Here is a 15,589-nt window from a genome sequence, read left to right on the forward strand (position 1 = left end):
TGTGAAACGTCACCTATCCATGTTCTCCACAGATGCTGCCTGACCCGCTGAGTTACTCCAGCACTCTGTGAAACGTCACCTATCCATGTTCTCCACAGATGCTGCCTGACCCGCTGAGTTACTCCAGCACTGTGACATTCTTTGTAAACCAGAATCTACAATTCCTTGTTGTGAATTATGAACTATTATTATTAGTGAGCTCAACAGCAGTGTGTAATCTGTAGTACCACCAGGCACCTGCAAGTGGCAGTAGAATCCAGACTAGGAGGTTTGCTGTACCATCAGCTGGAGCTACCAGTTACTGCAGTCACAAAGGGATCAACGCTATTGGGAATCATTTACTACCAATTCACTATTTGATGTGATGAAAGTGATTTGTGTCAAACCACCCTTTTGAACTCTTACCAATATCAATATCACTAGATACCAATACCAGAGAGAGCCATTGGCTGATCCTACATACATTTGACTTAATGGAAGGGTTTAACAGCATTTCATTACTGTATACTTGCTGTTTTAGTGACCTATGGTGACTCACAACTTTCAGGGGCAGTTAGAGTTGGCATTGCCAACAATGGCCACATTTTGTGGTGAATACATTTAAAAATGTGTATAAACTGGGAGCACCAGGACACATCACTGGCAACAGGTAGCCTCATTAAAATGACCATTATGTCCTAAAGCAGCAATCAAAAGGTGGCCACTGGGAAACACCTTAACCTTGACTTTTACTGAATCCTCACAGAAACATCCATGACTGACACATGGTTGATATATGCACACTGCTGACTTTGACTCTGAAAATCCTTTTCAGGTTCCAGGTACAATTGCATCCTAAAATGATCAATCATACAATGCCAAAAAGTAAATCTCAGTTTCAGTAACATGAAGAAACTCTGGAACTTGTGCAAAGTTTCAAGGTGAACTTCAGCCTGATTCTGCAAATGATCAACAGAGTTTGTACGTTCTCTCTGTGACCATGTGGGTTTTCTCCAGGTGCTCCAGTTTCCTCCCACAATCCAAAGACGTACAGGTTTGTAGGTAGATTGGCTTTGGTAAAGATTATAAACTGTCCCTATAGGATGGTGCCAGTGTACGTGGATCGCTGGTCAGTGCAGACTCGGTGGGCCGAAGGGCCTGTTTCCCTGGTGTATCTCTAAACTAAACTAAACCGATTCTGACACGTGGGCAAATAGATGATTTGAGCACTAGTTTTGTTACACGATACAGGATCTGCTGATGCTGGGCTTGTCTGCTGCTCATATTATGAACCACAGATCATGATGAATATGTTCTCTAATGCTTGAAACATGTTTGCTGGGCAATCAATCCCAAAACACAGCTTTCATGTCACAATGGATCAGCCTCCAGTCTTCGTCAACAATGAAGTTCTGGGCCACTTCTGCTCTTCATTACCAGAGCCCAACGTCTTTGGCAATCTTCCCTTTTGTTTATAGATCAACAAGTCTCCACACCTGAACACAAAGGCATCCATCTCTCAGGGTTTTATCCTCAGCACGTATTTTTATGGCTGCTAACGTTGGGTCACATACTTTTTTTTTCCGATTCAAGCAAGATGTCATGAAACTCAACATTGCCATTTATAACTGGGTGCACTGTGATAAGGAGAGAGTTTGGGGAGGGCAGGTCAAAGCTGAGAGTCCCCCCCAAAGCCCACAGGAGCGATCAATAAACAGACATAACTCCAACTTCCATCTGTCAAGTGTCTCTGTAGCCACGATGGGAAGGTTTGCAGCTCACGTATTGCGTATCCCCCACTCGAGCGAGTGACCGACTGACTCTCCAGTTACTGGATGGCCTTAACATTGCTATATAGTACACACACAAGACCAAACACTAGCACCATAGTGAGGACAATGAATTTTAACTTCATATCCTCTCCCTCAAAACAGCATCCTATTTTGCATTCAACTCCGAAGATGACAAGCCTTTGTTTAACGTTTCATCTGAAGGACTGTTTGTGCAGTATTCCCTTTGTACTACACAGGAACCTTGACCTAGGGTTTGTATTCAAATTTATTGTATTCAATCTAGGACAATCTACATCCTATGAACTAACAAGAGAAATATACTTGTAACAGAAACCAGAACTGTCACCAAATATTCAATAAGCCATTCAGGAGAATTTAGAGAATGGTTGAGACAGAGAGCGTTTATGTATTTAAAGAGAAGCTAGATAAATACATGAAGGAGCAAGACAGGGAAACACTGGCAGTGAAGGCAGGAAGCGGCAGGCAGGCCAAAGTCTGGCAATAAGGGCAATGAGTAACTTATTGGAAGAGCACTGTAGGAAGAGCAGTGATTAATGGACCAACAAATCCACTGAGGGACAGACAGCATGTAAACACACCTTCGGGGATTGGGTGTATTCTGCAGCAGTATGGGCAGTGAGTAATAGAAACATAGAAACATAGAAATTAGGTGCAGGAGTAGGCCATTCGGCCCTTCGAGCCTGCACCGCCATTCAATATGATCATGGCTGATCATCCAACTCAGTATCCCATACCTGCCTTCTCTCCATACCCTCTGATGCACTGGTTTAAGAGCAGTGAGTGGCATGCACAGCAAACACTGGAACAAGGTCAAGGCTGTGAATTCCAGTGAGGATGCATACATTGGCAGAGAGGTGAGGAAGCAGTCCCATCGCTCCACTGGCCTCAGTCCTCTTTGCAGCTGCTGCGCTCTTCAGTCTCTCTGTAGGCAGGAGCAAGGAGCACAGCTAGGTGGTCACACTATCCAAAGAGAGGGCAAGGGATGGAGGGCAAGGCATTTCTGATTATGGTACTGCAGAGGTCCAGTGTGTTGAATCTTTTGGTGAATCATGTGTTTCAAAGGTGTTTTATTGTCGTGTATACCAATGAAGGTACAATGATATGCAAATTACCATACAGCCATACTACAAAAGCAACAAGACACACAACTACATAAAAGTTCACATAAACATCCACCACAGCAGATTCCCCACATTCCTCACTGTAATGGATGGCAATAAAGTCTAGTCTTCTTCCCTCATTTTTCTCCCACGGTCGGGGCAGTCGAATTATCCGTTGGACCGATCGAAGCTCCCACAGCCAGCGGTCGAAGCTCCCGCGTTTGGGCGGTCGAAGCTGTGGCTTGGAGCTCCCGACGTCGGTCTCTGACCAGAGATCGCAAGCTCCACTATGTTAAAGTCCACAGGCACCCGCTGTTCAAGCTCAGAGGTCGATCCCTGGCAAAGGGATCGCCAGCTCCGCGGTGTTAAAGTCCACAAGCTCCCACGGTGGAGCTCTCGAAGTCGGTCTCCAACAAAGGCCGACAACTCCTCGATGTTAGGCCGCAGTGCGGACGGAGATACGATACGGAAACAAAATCACATCTCCATCGAGGTAAGCGATTAGAATAAGTTTCCTCTAACCCCGTCCCCCGCCCCCCACATAAAACAAGCCAAAGAACACTAAAAACATACATTTTAACACATACAAACAAACAACAAAGAAGGAAGGGACAGACAGACTGTTGGCGAGGCAGCCATTGCTGGCGCCAACTGGTGGAGTTCAGCAGATACTTCTTCAAGCTGGCCTGGTTGAGGTCTCCAGCAGTGATGTGGAAGGCATCGTGTGCTTGCTGGCGCTGCATTCCCAAGTATACCTGAGGGAGGATGGAGCCCACTCCTGCACCTATTGTCTATTGACTGTAGGGAGGATGATGGCAGAGAACTCCCTCGGTTGACAGAATGGTCAGCACTCAGCTGCTAAATGTTCCACGTGGGGAAGCAGGAATGGGACAAGACTTCCATGTCCTAAACTCCACCACAGATTTAGTACAAAGTAGGTTTCGCCACATCTTCCTTTTCCTGACACAGATGTCCAGAGTACTCAAAGGTCACAATTCCAGCTGTAAAAGGTCAGGAGGTGAATAGACAACGTTCTCGTGCATGTGTCCACAAAATGTCGGCTGAGGATTGAATAGGGAGGAATGGGACCAGCTTTTGTAGAGTTGATAGTCACATCAGGCTAGATGGCTGTAAACATGCAATGATTTTCTGATTTAAACAGACAGGGTACTGGAGAGTAATCATGATATGAAAGGGTTAAATACTGGGGCTAACATAATGGATACTGAACTTCTCCTTCACCCAGAGCCACAGTATTTTATTTCCAATGCATTTGCCAGTCTGTTGTTGATGTAATATGGGCTGTTATCCTACACCAAGAACCCATGATGGCCAGCGGGGGAACAATGGTGGACAGGGCCGTTAAAAAGAAACTTGAAGCTCTTATCTCTGAGAGACAAAAAGGGACATAAAGGCGTAGATAGAAAATGTAAACAGCTGACTGTCCTGCTGTTGGCAGCAGGATCAGGATCATTGCCTTACAACTGGAGTATCAGTACAAACTGCGACATGACTGTGTAGCAGCACCTTGCTCCAATAATGCTTCACATCGCTGACTATTGGAACTAACTTCTCCTGTGCCCTGGTTTTTATAGGATGTCTGCACCAGAACTATGAGCCCTGCATGCTTCGATCCACGGCTGAATTGTTACAAGCTATTAGTTCCTTGGATCTCATGTAAAGCCAAGAGCTGGATGATTACTGCTGTAGCCTGACTGTGAAAAGTGTGAACCACAAACCACAAACCACAACTGATGCAAATCCACCAAGAGTAAAACTGAAGGGGAGCTGGCAGCAGTACAGTCCTTGTGTGCGGCTCCTTGCCATGAGCCGCACAACAGTAACAGGCATCGAAGATCAAGTGTAAAGGAGTGAGTACGATCCACACTCTGAGCATCGAGGCAGAAGGAAATACGTTGCTCAGAGGTAAAGATGAGGACTACTTGAGCAGAATCGCAAACAGTACAAATACTTTGCTGATTCATCCCATCATAAGCTTCAGTAAAAGCGTCAGCGACTGATTATTGTCCCTGCCTGCTGCTGCTCCACTGACGTTTGGGTAATCTTGTGTGTTGAATAGCCCAGTTGCTTTAAAAATTAGTGTGTTGGAATTGCAGGTAGAAAGGAAGAGCAAAGAAGGTACATGGGTGGTATGTTTCCAAGTTAATACGTTTAAAACAGGGCTCAATTATGACATCACAGTGTGTGCATGTTTGAGTTTGAGTTTATTGTCATGTGTACCAAAGTACAGTGAACAGCTTTTGTTGCGTGCTAACCAGTCAGCGGAAAGACAATACATGATTATAATCGAGCCATCCACTGTGTACAGATGCATGATAAAGGGAATATCGCGAATAACATTTAGGGCAAGATAAAGTCTGCTCAAAGTTAACCCAAGGGTCTCCAGTGAAGTAGACAGTAGTTCAAGACTGCTCTGTAGTAGTTGGTACGATGGTTCAGCTGTCTGATAACAGCTGGGAAGAAACTGTCCCTGAATCTAAAGGTGTGCGTTTTCACACTTATTCATTCATGTGTCTGCGTGGTGGGGGGAGGGAGGGAACGGCAGAAAGGAACCAAGTTATTAGTTCTAAGTCTGCTTCGGCTAGCTTTTCTCTTTTATATCTTCTTCCCCCCAATCCTCCCACAGAGATTCACAACATCCAGGCACCAGGCTGCGGCAACTGGTAGCTGATATTTCCCACCTCTACATTGCCACCCTCATATTATCCCTCCTCTTTTAGTAGAACTCAACTTTGATCATACTGCCGTTGTCCCTCTGTTGGTTCAGCATCATGTGAGAAGCTCCATGGCACATATCCACTTCAGAAACATTCACAGGTCATGGTTGGCACCATCAGATACCCCCAACTGATACGCACACAACCGTTTGTACGGACACAAAAAGCTGGAGTAACTCAGCGGGTCAGGCAGCAACACTGGAGAAAAGGAATAGGTGACGTTTCAGGAAGGATCTGGTTTAAATTTTGGAATGTTTTGTGGTCTATTATCCATTCTATGTCAAGAAAGGACTACATGACAGACAACACAATCATCAGAGGCAGCATGGTTGTACAGCAGACTGTTCTTGCAGGGTTCAGTGGCCCCGTTGTTTAACTTCATCCAGCTCACCTGCAGCACCTGGGCACCGAGCTGGACTGTAGATCACGTCCAGCACCTCATTTATGCCAACCCGCACCCCTATCATCCACCTCCCAATTCACAATGATTAGCTTTTGCAACACATGCAAAGATTTTCAAAACTTTACCTACTGTTTCCAACTCCTAAGACATTTGTTGTGGCTGAGAAACAAATTTTGTAATATAATAGGAACAAAATAATGGCATATAGTAAAAAGATAAAACTACTGTAATAGTAAGTTATCTGTAAAAATGGTTTCATCAGATGCTGAGTTCATTGTCAATATGCCAACGCAAGGTAATATTGCATAATTTACATACTTAACACATAATTAGCATAGTCATAGAGTGATACAGTGTGGAAACAGACCCTTTGGCCCAACTTGCCCACACCGTCCAACATGTCCCATCAACACTGGTCCCACCTGCATGCGTTTGGCCCATATCCCTCTAAACCTGTCATATCCATGTACATGTCTAAACGTTTCTTAAACGTCGGGATAATTCCTGCCTCAACTACTTCCTCTGGCAGCTCAATTACCTCCTCTGTCATATCAATAGAAAATGTTGCTTGTACCAAATTGCCTTAATTACCATTTTAATTACATTTTTAAATAATAAATGGATTTCCCAATATTTCTGAGCAATGCAATAGGAAAACACTCTCTTTTGGAGAGTGTAAAGAGATTGAAGGAAGGAGAGTAGGAGGGAGAGTGGAAGAAAGAACAGTGGGTAGAAAGAGGAAGAGAGAGAGGGGGGGAGCATCTTGGATGAGTGTTGGGGGGGCCCAGGCAACAAACACTGTCCGTGGCGAGTGCAGGTCCACACAGCATGCCCTACATTGACCAGGGGGGGGGGCTTTTGCAGTTCCTTGTTTCTCCAAAGATGATTTGCTGCTTATACATGTCACTACTGTTTGTGTGACCTCATTGTCTACTAAAGGGCTGCCACATTTGGATGTAGGAAAAGTGGCACAATAGGTTGTTTCTGAGACACATGATAATATGTTCACAAGCTCCTTGCCAAGTGAACTTTTCAACTGCTTCTTCAACTAGTATAATAATACTTCAAAGTATTTTTTTTCCATTACTCATTGACCTATTGACTATGAATTAGTGAATATTTATGGTGTACAAAGTGGCGATCTTAACTGAAGTGAAAGAACCACTTTTCAATTTGACTTTGCAATACAAGATGACATGAATAAATCAACAATATCAAATCTTATGTAAGGGACAGCAGCTCTTCTTTTCACATGTATCAGGCACGATTTCTTCATGAGGCCAAGTTATTTTTCAATGTTCCATTATTATTATCTCCACAATAGACAATTCTTACAATTTCCCAATAATGGATGTCACGTAACTCCCACCCCTTTGGAATAAAGGTAACTGGATAGGTCAGCTGCAGAAATCTGAGAACAGGAACTTCCAAACCTTCAACAGACCAAAGATCGTGAGCAATAGGGGCATGTTGGCAACATACCCTGACATGTTGGCAACATACCCTCATGACATGTTGGCAACATACCCTCATGGCATGTACAAACACCAGTTTTGCATTATCATAACAGGCGAAAAATCCTGCAACTTCCGACTTAATACCATTGGAGAAGCACTCTCACTACATTAACAGCAGTGGTTCAGGATACTACTTTTCTAATGTTACAGTATGCTTGAATATTAATTTTTTATGCAAGTGCTTTCCTGAATTATTAAAGTAGAATAATTTCAAACTTTGCAGAATCATCAGCAGAAGCTAAATCATCTTTTGTCAAAGGTTAGACTTGTCCGCTTGCTACTGCCAAGTACGAGCAGCTAAAGACCGTACAAATGTTACCTACTGTAATGTGAAAGTGAGTGATAAACACTGACTGTGATGTGACCATTACAGGTTTAGAGTTTTACTTTGTACATATTGTGAATAGTCAAGATATGATCATTCATAAACTTTGTTTGAGTATCTTACACATGGACCAGGGAATTAATTGGCCTATTACATGAGCTAAGGCCGTGTGATGCAGGGGATCCAGCCAGCCACTTCTACAACATTCCTGAGCATTTGCAGCGGCATCAACTGCAGCAGGTCAGGAATATTGCACACCAGCTGAACTCATTCATTTTTCTCCTGCAGGCTTTAAGAGGGAGGTCAGCACTCCTTGCAACCATCATTGCAGCCATTGTGTAGCTTGGAGAGTATTTACAAAATGAAAGGTCATACGGACCAATCCAACAGTGAGTACTGATACTGACTGGCGGCTCAGTCAGGTCCTGCTGACTTGAGGGTGTAGTTGAGCAGCCCAACCATTACTATGTGGTTGGAGTCTCCCTAAAGAAAGTGGCAGGTCTCTGCCACCACTGCCTGACGTATTAGTCCCTGGATGCATTGCATCTTGGAAAGACCAAGTAGGAATGTTGGTTCTTGGAAGACCATTTGGGAAATGAAGCTTCTGGCCAGACTGCATCTCACACTTTCCGTTATCCTCCTCTGCTAAAGAGGCATCGTTACCCCGTCTCCCCCCAGTCTTGTTATGCTAATCAGGCAGGGCCAGTCCATTTTAGCAAGCAAGCATTAAGGCTTCCTCTCCAAATGTCAAGTAAGGTATGCTGAAGTTTCAAATATAGCTGTGTGATTCTATCATGTCAATTCCAATTACTTGCCCAACAAACCTCTAAGTAATTGATAATCTTTGAAACATCTGGAATAGGGCTTATTCTTTCCTTGTCAAACCCAATTTTCTGTGGATTGCCCACTTTGGATATACCTGACATAACGGAGGCAGAGATTGTGCGAACATGAAGATTAATGTCATTCTTATATATTCATGAGGCTTAATATCACCTTTATGCTGACTTGAACAATCAGACAGGGAAAGTCGAGAAAAGTAGTTTGTGGTCAGTTTTTGGATGTAACACTGGGCAGCACAGTGGCGCAGCAGTGGAGTTGCTGCCTTACAGCGCCAGGGACCCGGGTTTGATCCTGACTACGGGCACTGTCTGTACGGAGTTTGTACTTTCTCCCCGTGACCTGCGTGGGTTTTCTCCGGGTGCTCCAGTTTCCTCCCACACTCCACAGATGTACAGGTTTGTAGGTTAATTGGCCGGTAAAATTGTAAATTATCCCTAGTGTGTGTAGGATAGTTTTAGTATATGGGGTGATCACTGGTCGGCATGGACTCGGTTGGCTGAAGGGCCTTTTTCCATGCTGATATCTCTAAACTAAACAGCAGATCTTGGAGCCAACCAGAGACCAGACTATATTAGACCTGACCGAGCAGAGCAATATCAGGTTCATTAATGTTTAAGAAGGAACTGCAGATGCTGGAAAATCGAAGGTAGACAAAAATGCTGGAGAAACTCAGCAGATGAGGCGAAGGAAATAGGCAATGTTTCGGGTCTGAAGAAGGGTTTCGACCTGAAACTTTGCCTATTTCCTTCGCTCCATAGATGCTGCCTCACCCGCTGAGTTTCTCCAGCATTTTTGTCTACCTCAGGTTCATTAATGCCCTCATTGTGAAAACACCCTTGAACAGTAGCTGTCATGATTGTATTTTATATTGTTTCAATGTGGTCCTAATGTAATAATTTGATTTAAGAGATCGGTCAGTTGAAATGCAGTGGCAGAGGTTTAAAGGTGATCTTTCAGAATTCACTGCATGGATACATTCCAAAGGGAAAGAAAAATTCCAACCCTCTTTGGCTAACTATAAAAGTTAACAATAGTATCACATTTTGTAACATGAAAACATATAAATGTGCAAAAATGGGTCGCTGGTGGAAGACTAGTCATAATCTAATAATTGCAAATGACAGACTAATAATAAAGAAAAAATTAGAGTAATGAGATAAAACTAGCCAGACATAAAATATCAAGAGGACATAAACAATAAATTGCAGGGACCACTGGGATGTTGATGTACAGAAGAAGTTCAAGTTCAGAGCACCCTTAACATGATGACATGGGTGGGTGGATAGGGCAGCACTGAGAGGATTATTCTCACTGGAACATAGGAGGTTAAGAACTGACCTTAGAGGTTTATAAAAATATAAATATGAATATAACAATATGAGGGGCATTGCTAATATAGAGTCCTTGCTTGGGGAAGTCTAGATCCATAGGACACAGATTAAAGTGAGATGCGAGAAATGTAAAGGAGATCGGAGGGGCAAGTTTTTCTCAGAGAGGTTAGTGGCTGAATGGAACAGGTTGCCATAGAAGTGGTTGAGGTAGATAAAATTATGGCATGTAGGAGGTATTTGAACAGGTACTTGGGTAAGAAATAAATAGAGGGACATACAGTAGGTGAATGCAAGCAAATGGCTGACATCAAGTTACTCCAGCACTTTGTGTCTGCAGTTCCTTGTACAGGTATCTACATATTTGGAATGTTGCGAAGTACTGATCACCTTCAGTAATTGCTTTTATGTTACAATTCAAATTTTTGAGGATTAAAAAAATGTTACTGCACAATATAGACTCTGGGATAATGTGATCAAGAAACACAACAATATGGTCGCTAGATCGGATCTTGACATTTGCTTCTTGCAGCTTAACACGTCTATTGAGGAGAACACGTGACACAAAAGGCTGAGACATGGCCTGATACAAATCTCCCAGCTGCACTTTTTCAGAACAAATACAAATATAAATAAGATGAAGCTCATTTTTGTTCAGGCAGCATATCCTGACTTGTACAATTTGACTTGTACAAAACAACTTGAAGTGACCCACCTCTGAGTCAAACCTCTGCACCTGGACAAGGTGTGCAATGCAGTTTAAAGGCTTGTTTTTTGCTGGACCTGACCACCCAAGTTACCATCTCTATTTTCATCAACTGGTGTTTACAACTCATCCTGGTAGCCTTTGAACACGAGCAGAGACTTGTAATCCCTATCAATATTTATCCCTCAGTGCACATCACCAAAAACAAATAACCTGAAAATTATTCCTGTGAGAGTTTGTCACGTGGCATAATTAGCTTCTCCATTTCCCGACACTACAACAGATGTCACAAAATAAACGACTTGACTGAAACAGGAAAGAGGTTATGTGAATGTGGGGCCAGATCTGGCAACGCTGTGTACTGTTACTACACACTTGTACTGTATCTGAGATGTTTATCTAAGATGTATCTGAAGTGCTTATACATAGTGATACTTGTACGCAACTGTCTGTATCTTGGTACGTGACAATAAAGTACCATTGAACCATCGGTTTGTGCCTCAGACTCAGTGTGTTTCTCATCTCTCTTCAGATGTTCTGCAGAAAAGATCTCACTGAAGCTACCCAGCACAAAGTTTCAAATCACACCGCAGACAGGGATGTATCAGGCTGTACCCTTCCAGCTCAACACAAGAACATTGAATGCATCATCTGCTACTCCATCTACAACCTTACCGACAGGCTGCCTCGGAAGCTTTACTGTGGGCACACCTTCTGCCAGGCCTGTCTGCAGAGGCTAGATACCATGCTAAATGGGCAGAAATGGATCCCTTGCCCCCAGTGCCGGCAGAATACCCCGTGCCCTCGTGGTGGTGTCTTCATGCTTGAACTGGACTTGGGCATCTTTTTGTCTCTTAAAACTGAAACAGAGGCTGTGAAAGCAACACTGAGAGCCAGCGTGGATTTACAATGCAAAGCCAAGGGACACCGTGCCTCACAGCTAGTCACTGAGCAGCCGGCAGCTCTGTGTCAAGACACCCCACTGGAACCACGTTTCTCCACAAGTCCCTGCTGTGCCTGGTGTGCTGGCTGCTGCTGTGGATGACATGTTTACCTGTGAGAATAATCGGTGGAAATGACCAAGTGAATCCAAACTAACAGCAGTCACCACAAGGCATCACTGAAAACTACACATCACATTGTACCTCATCTGATGCCAATACAAATGGATATCCAGAAGCAGTACAGGAGGAGTGCCACACAGAGAACTGCAAGGACCAGATTGTGTGTCACAAGGCAAGCAGGATAACAATGTGTTATAGAGGCATCTATAATGTCTGATAATTGTAATGAACAGAGTGACAATACTGAAGATCACACTGGTAAAACATTGCATGACAAAATTATAAGCCTATCTCACAATGATTGCCACTTTAGCAGTGCATTTAGAGTGAGGATTTCCACTTTGGGAACATCATTAGTAGTGGTAACATTATTTGGTGGGTGGCTCTGTTTTGGATAAACACCCAGACTATACTTCACTTTCAGAAATGTCATGTGTAAGGCACATCATGTTTGTCAATGTGACGGATGGACATGGCCCGGTGATAACAAAGTAGATCATTATGTGAGAATCAAGAGTGCCATAGCAGTCAGCTGATTAGTGGTGATCAGTAGTGTCTTAAAGGTTTCAAAGGTCTTTCATTTCCACTTGTACCAATTAATGTACAGTGATATGCAAATTACCATACAGCCACACTTAAAAAAGCAACAAGACACACAACTACATAAACATCCACCACAGTGGATTCCCCACATTCCTCACTGTAATGGAAGGCCATAAAGTCCAATCTTCTTCCTCTTTATTCTCCCACGGACGGGGCAGTCGAACCATCCGTTGGGGCGATCAGAGTTCCCGCGTCGGTGCGGACAGACACCTGGAAACTGGGCACAGGCTGGACAATCTGGGCCACTGCACTAGAGGCTGATGTGCAATCGGCAATTTGTGCACAATTTTGCAGGTTAGAGGTTGAGATGTGTCTCTACCACAAAGTATTTAAATTGTCACAATGAAATTTCAGTCCTCCAAACATTAGGTGGAGATGCTGCTCCTCCCCTGACGTCTGCTTTGTCGTTTCCTCAAGACTGTACATTTGCTTCACCTCATTTATATTTATTTTATAGTTACTACTTTCCCCAAACCAATATTCTCCTTTGATATCTTCTCCTTCATTTAAAACTTTTAAAACTTTCATTTTCTGCCACCATCTGATAAATAAGCATTTATGTGTGGAATTTGTTTACTGTCTATTAACATTTTAATAAACCATTGTGCACACAGAATTTCAAGATTGCTGGGCTACAATGACATGGAATGCCCTGTACCCTGGTGTGTTAATAATAGCCCTATAACCTTTTCAGACTAAGGTTCCAACAATTCGAAGGGCCGAATGGCCTACTCCTGTACCTATTGTCTAATTTGGTCTTCACTCCCACCGTGTATTGCTGCAGGTGATTGAGTAATAATATAACATGCCACAAATCCTTGGCATAGACTTGCCTTCTGCTCTCTGCCCCACGGGGTGTGTATACTTAACCACATCATACACAGCCATTTAACAAGTCCACATAGAGCTCAAGTTTACTTTTAAACTTCCAAGTGTCCACAAAGTAACATACACTTACCTGCTCTGAGGAAGGCGCTGGGCAGTATCAAAGGTGGCACAGAATCCTGGATTGTACCTCCATCTCCACAGCTGGACAGCACCACAACCTTGGCCTTCAGTTTCAATTCCAGGATCTCAGGAATGGTCAGTAAGTAGGATCGCTCATCCACCAGTTCACCGGCAGCTGGAGGGGGATGTGGAGTAAAGAGCAAAACACCTTCTTCCCAGCTACCATACGTTGCTGTAAAGCAAGAAAATAACATTGTTGGAAGTCTGCATTTTCACTGTTGAAATGTCATTGAAATTGATGAAAGGCAACTGTGTCCCAACGTGCACTCATAGGTAATGTAGAGGTTTGATACACAGCAAGGCTTGCTCTAACCCCTCTCAAAATAGTGACTGCATTGTGGAGCAAGTACATTAAACTAGATAAAGAGACACTTCAATGGCTACCTCAGGAAGTTCTTAAATCATGTCAAATACCCAGTGAACCAAAACACCATTATTCCTTTCATTGTTTCAAAGGTTTCAAAGGTCTTCATTGACACGTGTACCAATTAAGGTACAGTGATATGCAAATTACCGTACAGCCATACTTAAAAAAAAGCAACGACACACAACTACATAAAAGTTCACATAGCATAAGTATAAGATTCTTGCTGAGTAAGGCAATGAAAGATTAATTTGGGTAGACAGGTTTGCAGAGTTTATAGAATCATAAAATGGTACAATATAGGAACAGGCCATTTGGCTCAACTTGTCCACATATCCCTCTCTGCCTATCTGATTCAAGCGCTCATCGAACCACTTCTTAAATGCTGTTAGTGACCCAGCTGAACCACTCTCTGTGCATTCCCGGTAATTACCACTCTCTGACAAGTCTCTTTCCCCATCCCCTATGTCTTGTACATTTATCTACCTTTGATAGGGGGAAACATTTCCTGCAATCTACCTCTCTGTACCCCAAAACATTTTAGATATCTCAATCATGTCCCCTCCAAGCCTCCTCCGATCCAGAGAGAACAGACTTAGCAGCTCCAATATTTCCCCATAACTGAACTTCCCCCGTTCAGTCTGAAGAAGGGTCTCGACCCGAAACGTCATCCATTCCTTCTCTCCAGAGATGCTACCTGTCCCGCTGAGTTACTCCAGCACTTTGTGTCTATCTGCAAACAGCATCTGCAGTTCCTTCCTACACACTGCTCCTGTTGAATCTCCTCTGCATCATCTCCAGAGCTATCACATCCTTCCAATATCATGGTGACTAAAACAGCATGTAGTACTGCAGCTGAGATCACACCAAGGTTTTATAAAGTTTTAGAATAACCTCCTTACTTTCAATGCCCTAATAATGAAGACCAGTATCCCAATTGACTTCTTCATCATGTTATCTACCTCTGTTGTCACCTCCAAGGATCTGTGGACTTGTATTCAAAAAGAATTTCATTGTCCTATACAGGGACACATGACAATAAACTAACTTGAACTTGAACTTGAACTTGAAAATAGTCATTCAGTTCTGACTGAAGACACAAAATGTTGAAGTGGGTCAGGAACCTTCTGTAGAGAACATGGATAGGTGATGTTTCAGATTGGGACTCTTCTTCAGACTTTGACTTCTGAAGAAGGGTTCTCTTAAGTTCAGGAGTCAGAAAAAGGGTCCCGACCCGAAACGTCCCCTATCCATGTTCTCCAAGGTTGGTGCCTGGCTTGCTGACTTATTCCAGCCTTTGTGTCTTTCCTTGGTAAACCAGCGTCTGCAGTTCCTTGTTTCTATGAGTCCTAGCTGAATGGGTTAGCAAAAGAGCCAAATTCACCAAATCACCAGCTGTCTATATTGTCAGCCCAAAATAAACAGGACTGTAATGTAGCTCAGCAGTGAGCTGCAGAGAAAGTCCACCTTACCAATATGTACCACAGTGAGTTGTGGAAGTTCGTTCAGAACACGCTTCTTGGTTGCTTGTTCACCCATGATGGCCTCTGTTTGCAGGTACTCCGCCACTTTGATAACTTCCTTCTGAGCTCCAATTAATGGGCCCCAGGGCTTCCAAACTCTTCCCCACAAGGACAAAGCAGAAGGGAAATGTGGACTTCCCACAACCAGTGACCGAGACTTGCCAAACACCTGAATACAGAAAGAGCTTTCAGTTAAACATTATCATCAGTGTGCCACCCACAGAGCTTGTGGATTTCCAATCAGTGGTTTGAATGTGAATTATTAAACTCTATA

General features: G+C 43.4%; 1 protein-coding gene across 1 annotated transcript in view; it reads right to left on the bottom strand.

Moving 5' to 3' along the window:
• Window positions 1-15,481, bottom strand: part of LOC116991008 — a 75,207-nt gene extending 59,726 nt beyond the window's left edge. The window contains exons 1-2 of the mRNA XM_033049265.1: window positions 15,265-15,481; window positions 13,379-13,600 (exon numbers count right to left, since the gene is read on the bottom strand). Coding sequence (XP_032905156.1) covers window positions 13,379-13,600; window positions 15,265-15,331 — 289 coding nt within the window. The 5' untranslated portion in view covers window positions 15,332-15,481. The remainder of the gene's footprint in view (window positions 1-13,378; window positions 13,601-15,264) is intronic.
• Between the last annotated feature and the right edge of the window lie 108 nt (window positions 15,482-15,589).

This window comes from Amblyraja radiata, chromosome 32, assembly GCF_010909765.2.
Source record: "Amblyraja radiata isolate CabotCenter1 chromosome 32, sAmbRad1.1.pri, whole genome shotgun sequence".
In the NCBI taxonomy this organism is placed as follows: domain Eukaryota; kingdom Metazoa; phylum Chordata; class Chondrichthyes; order Rajiformes; family Rajidae; genus Amblyraja; species Amblyraja radiata.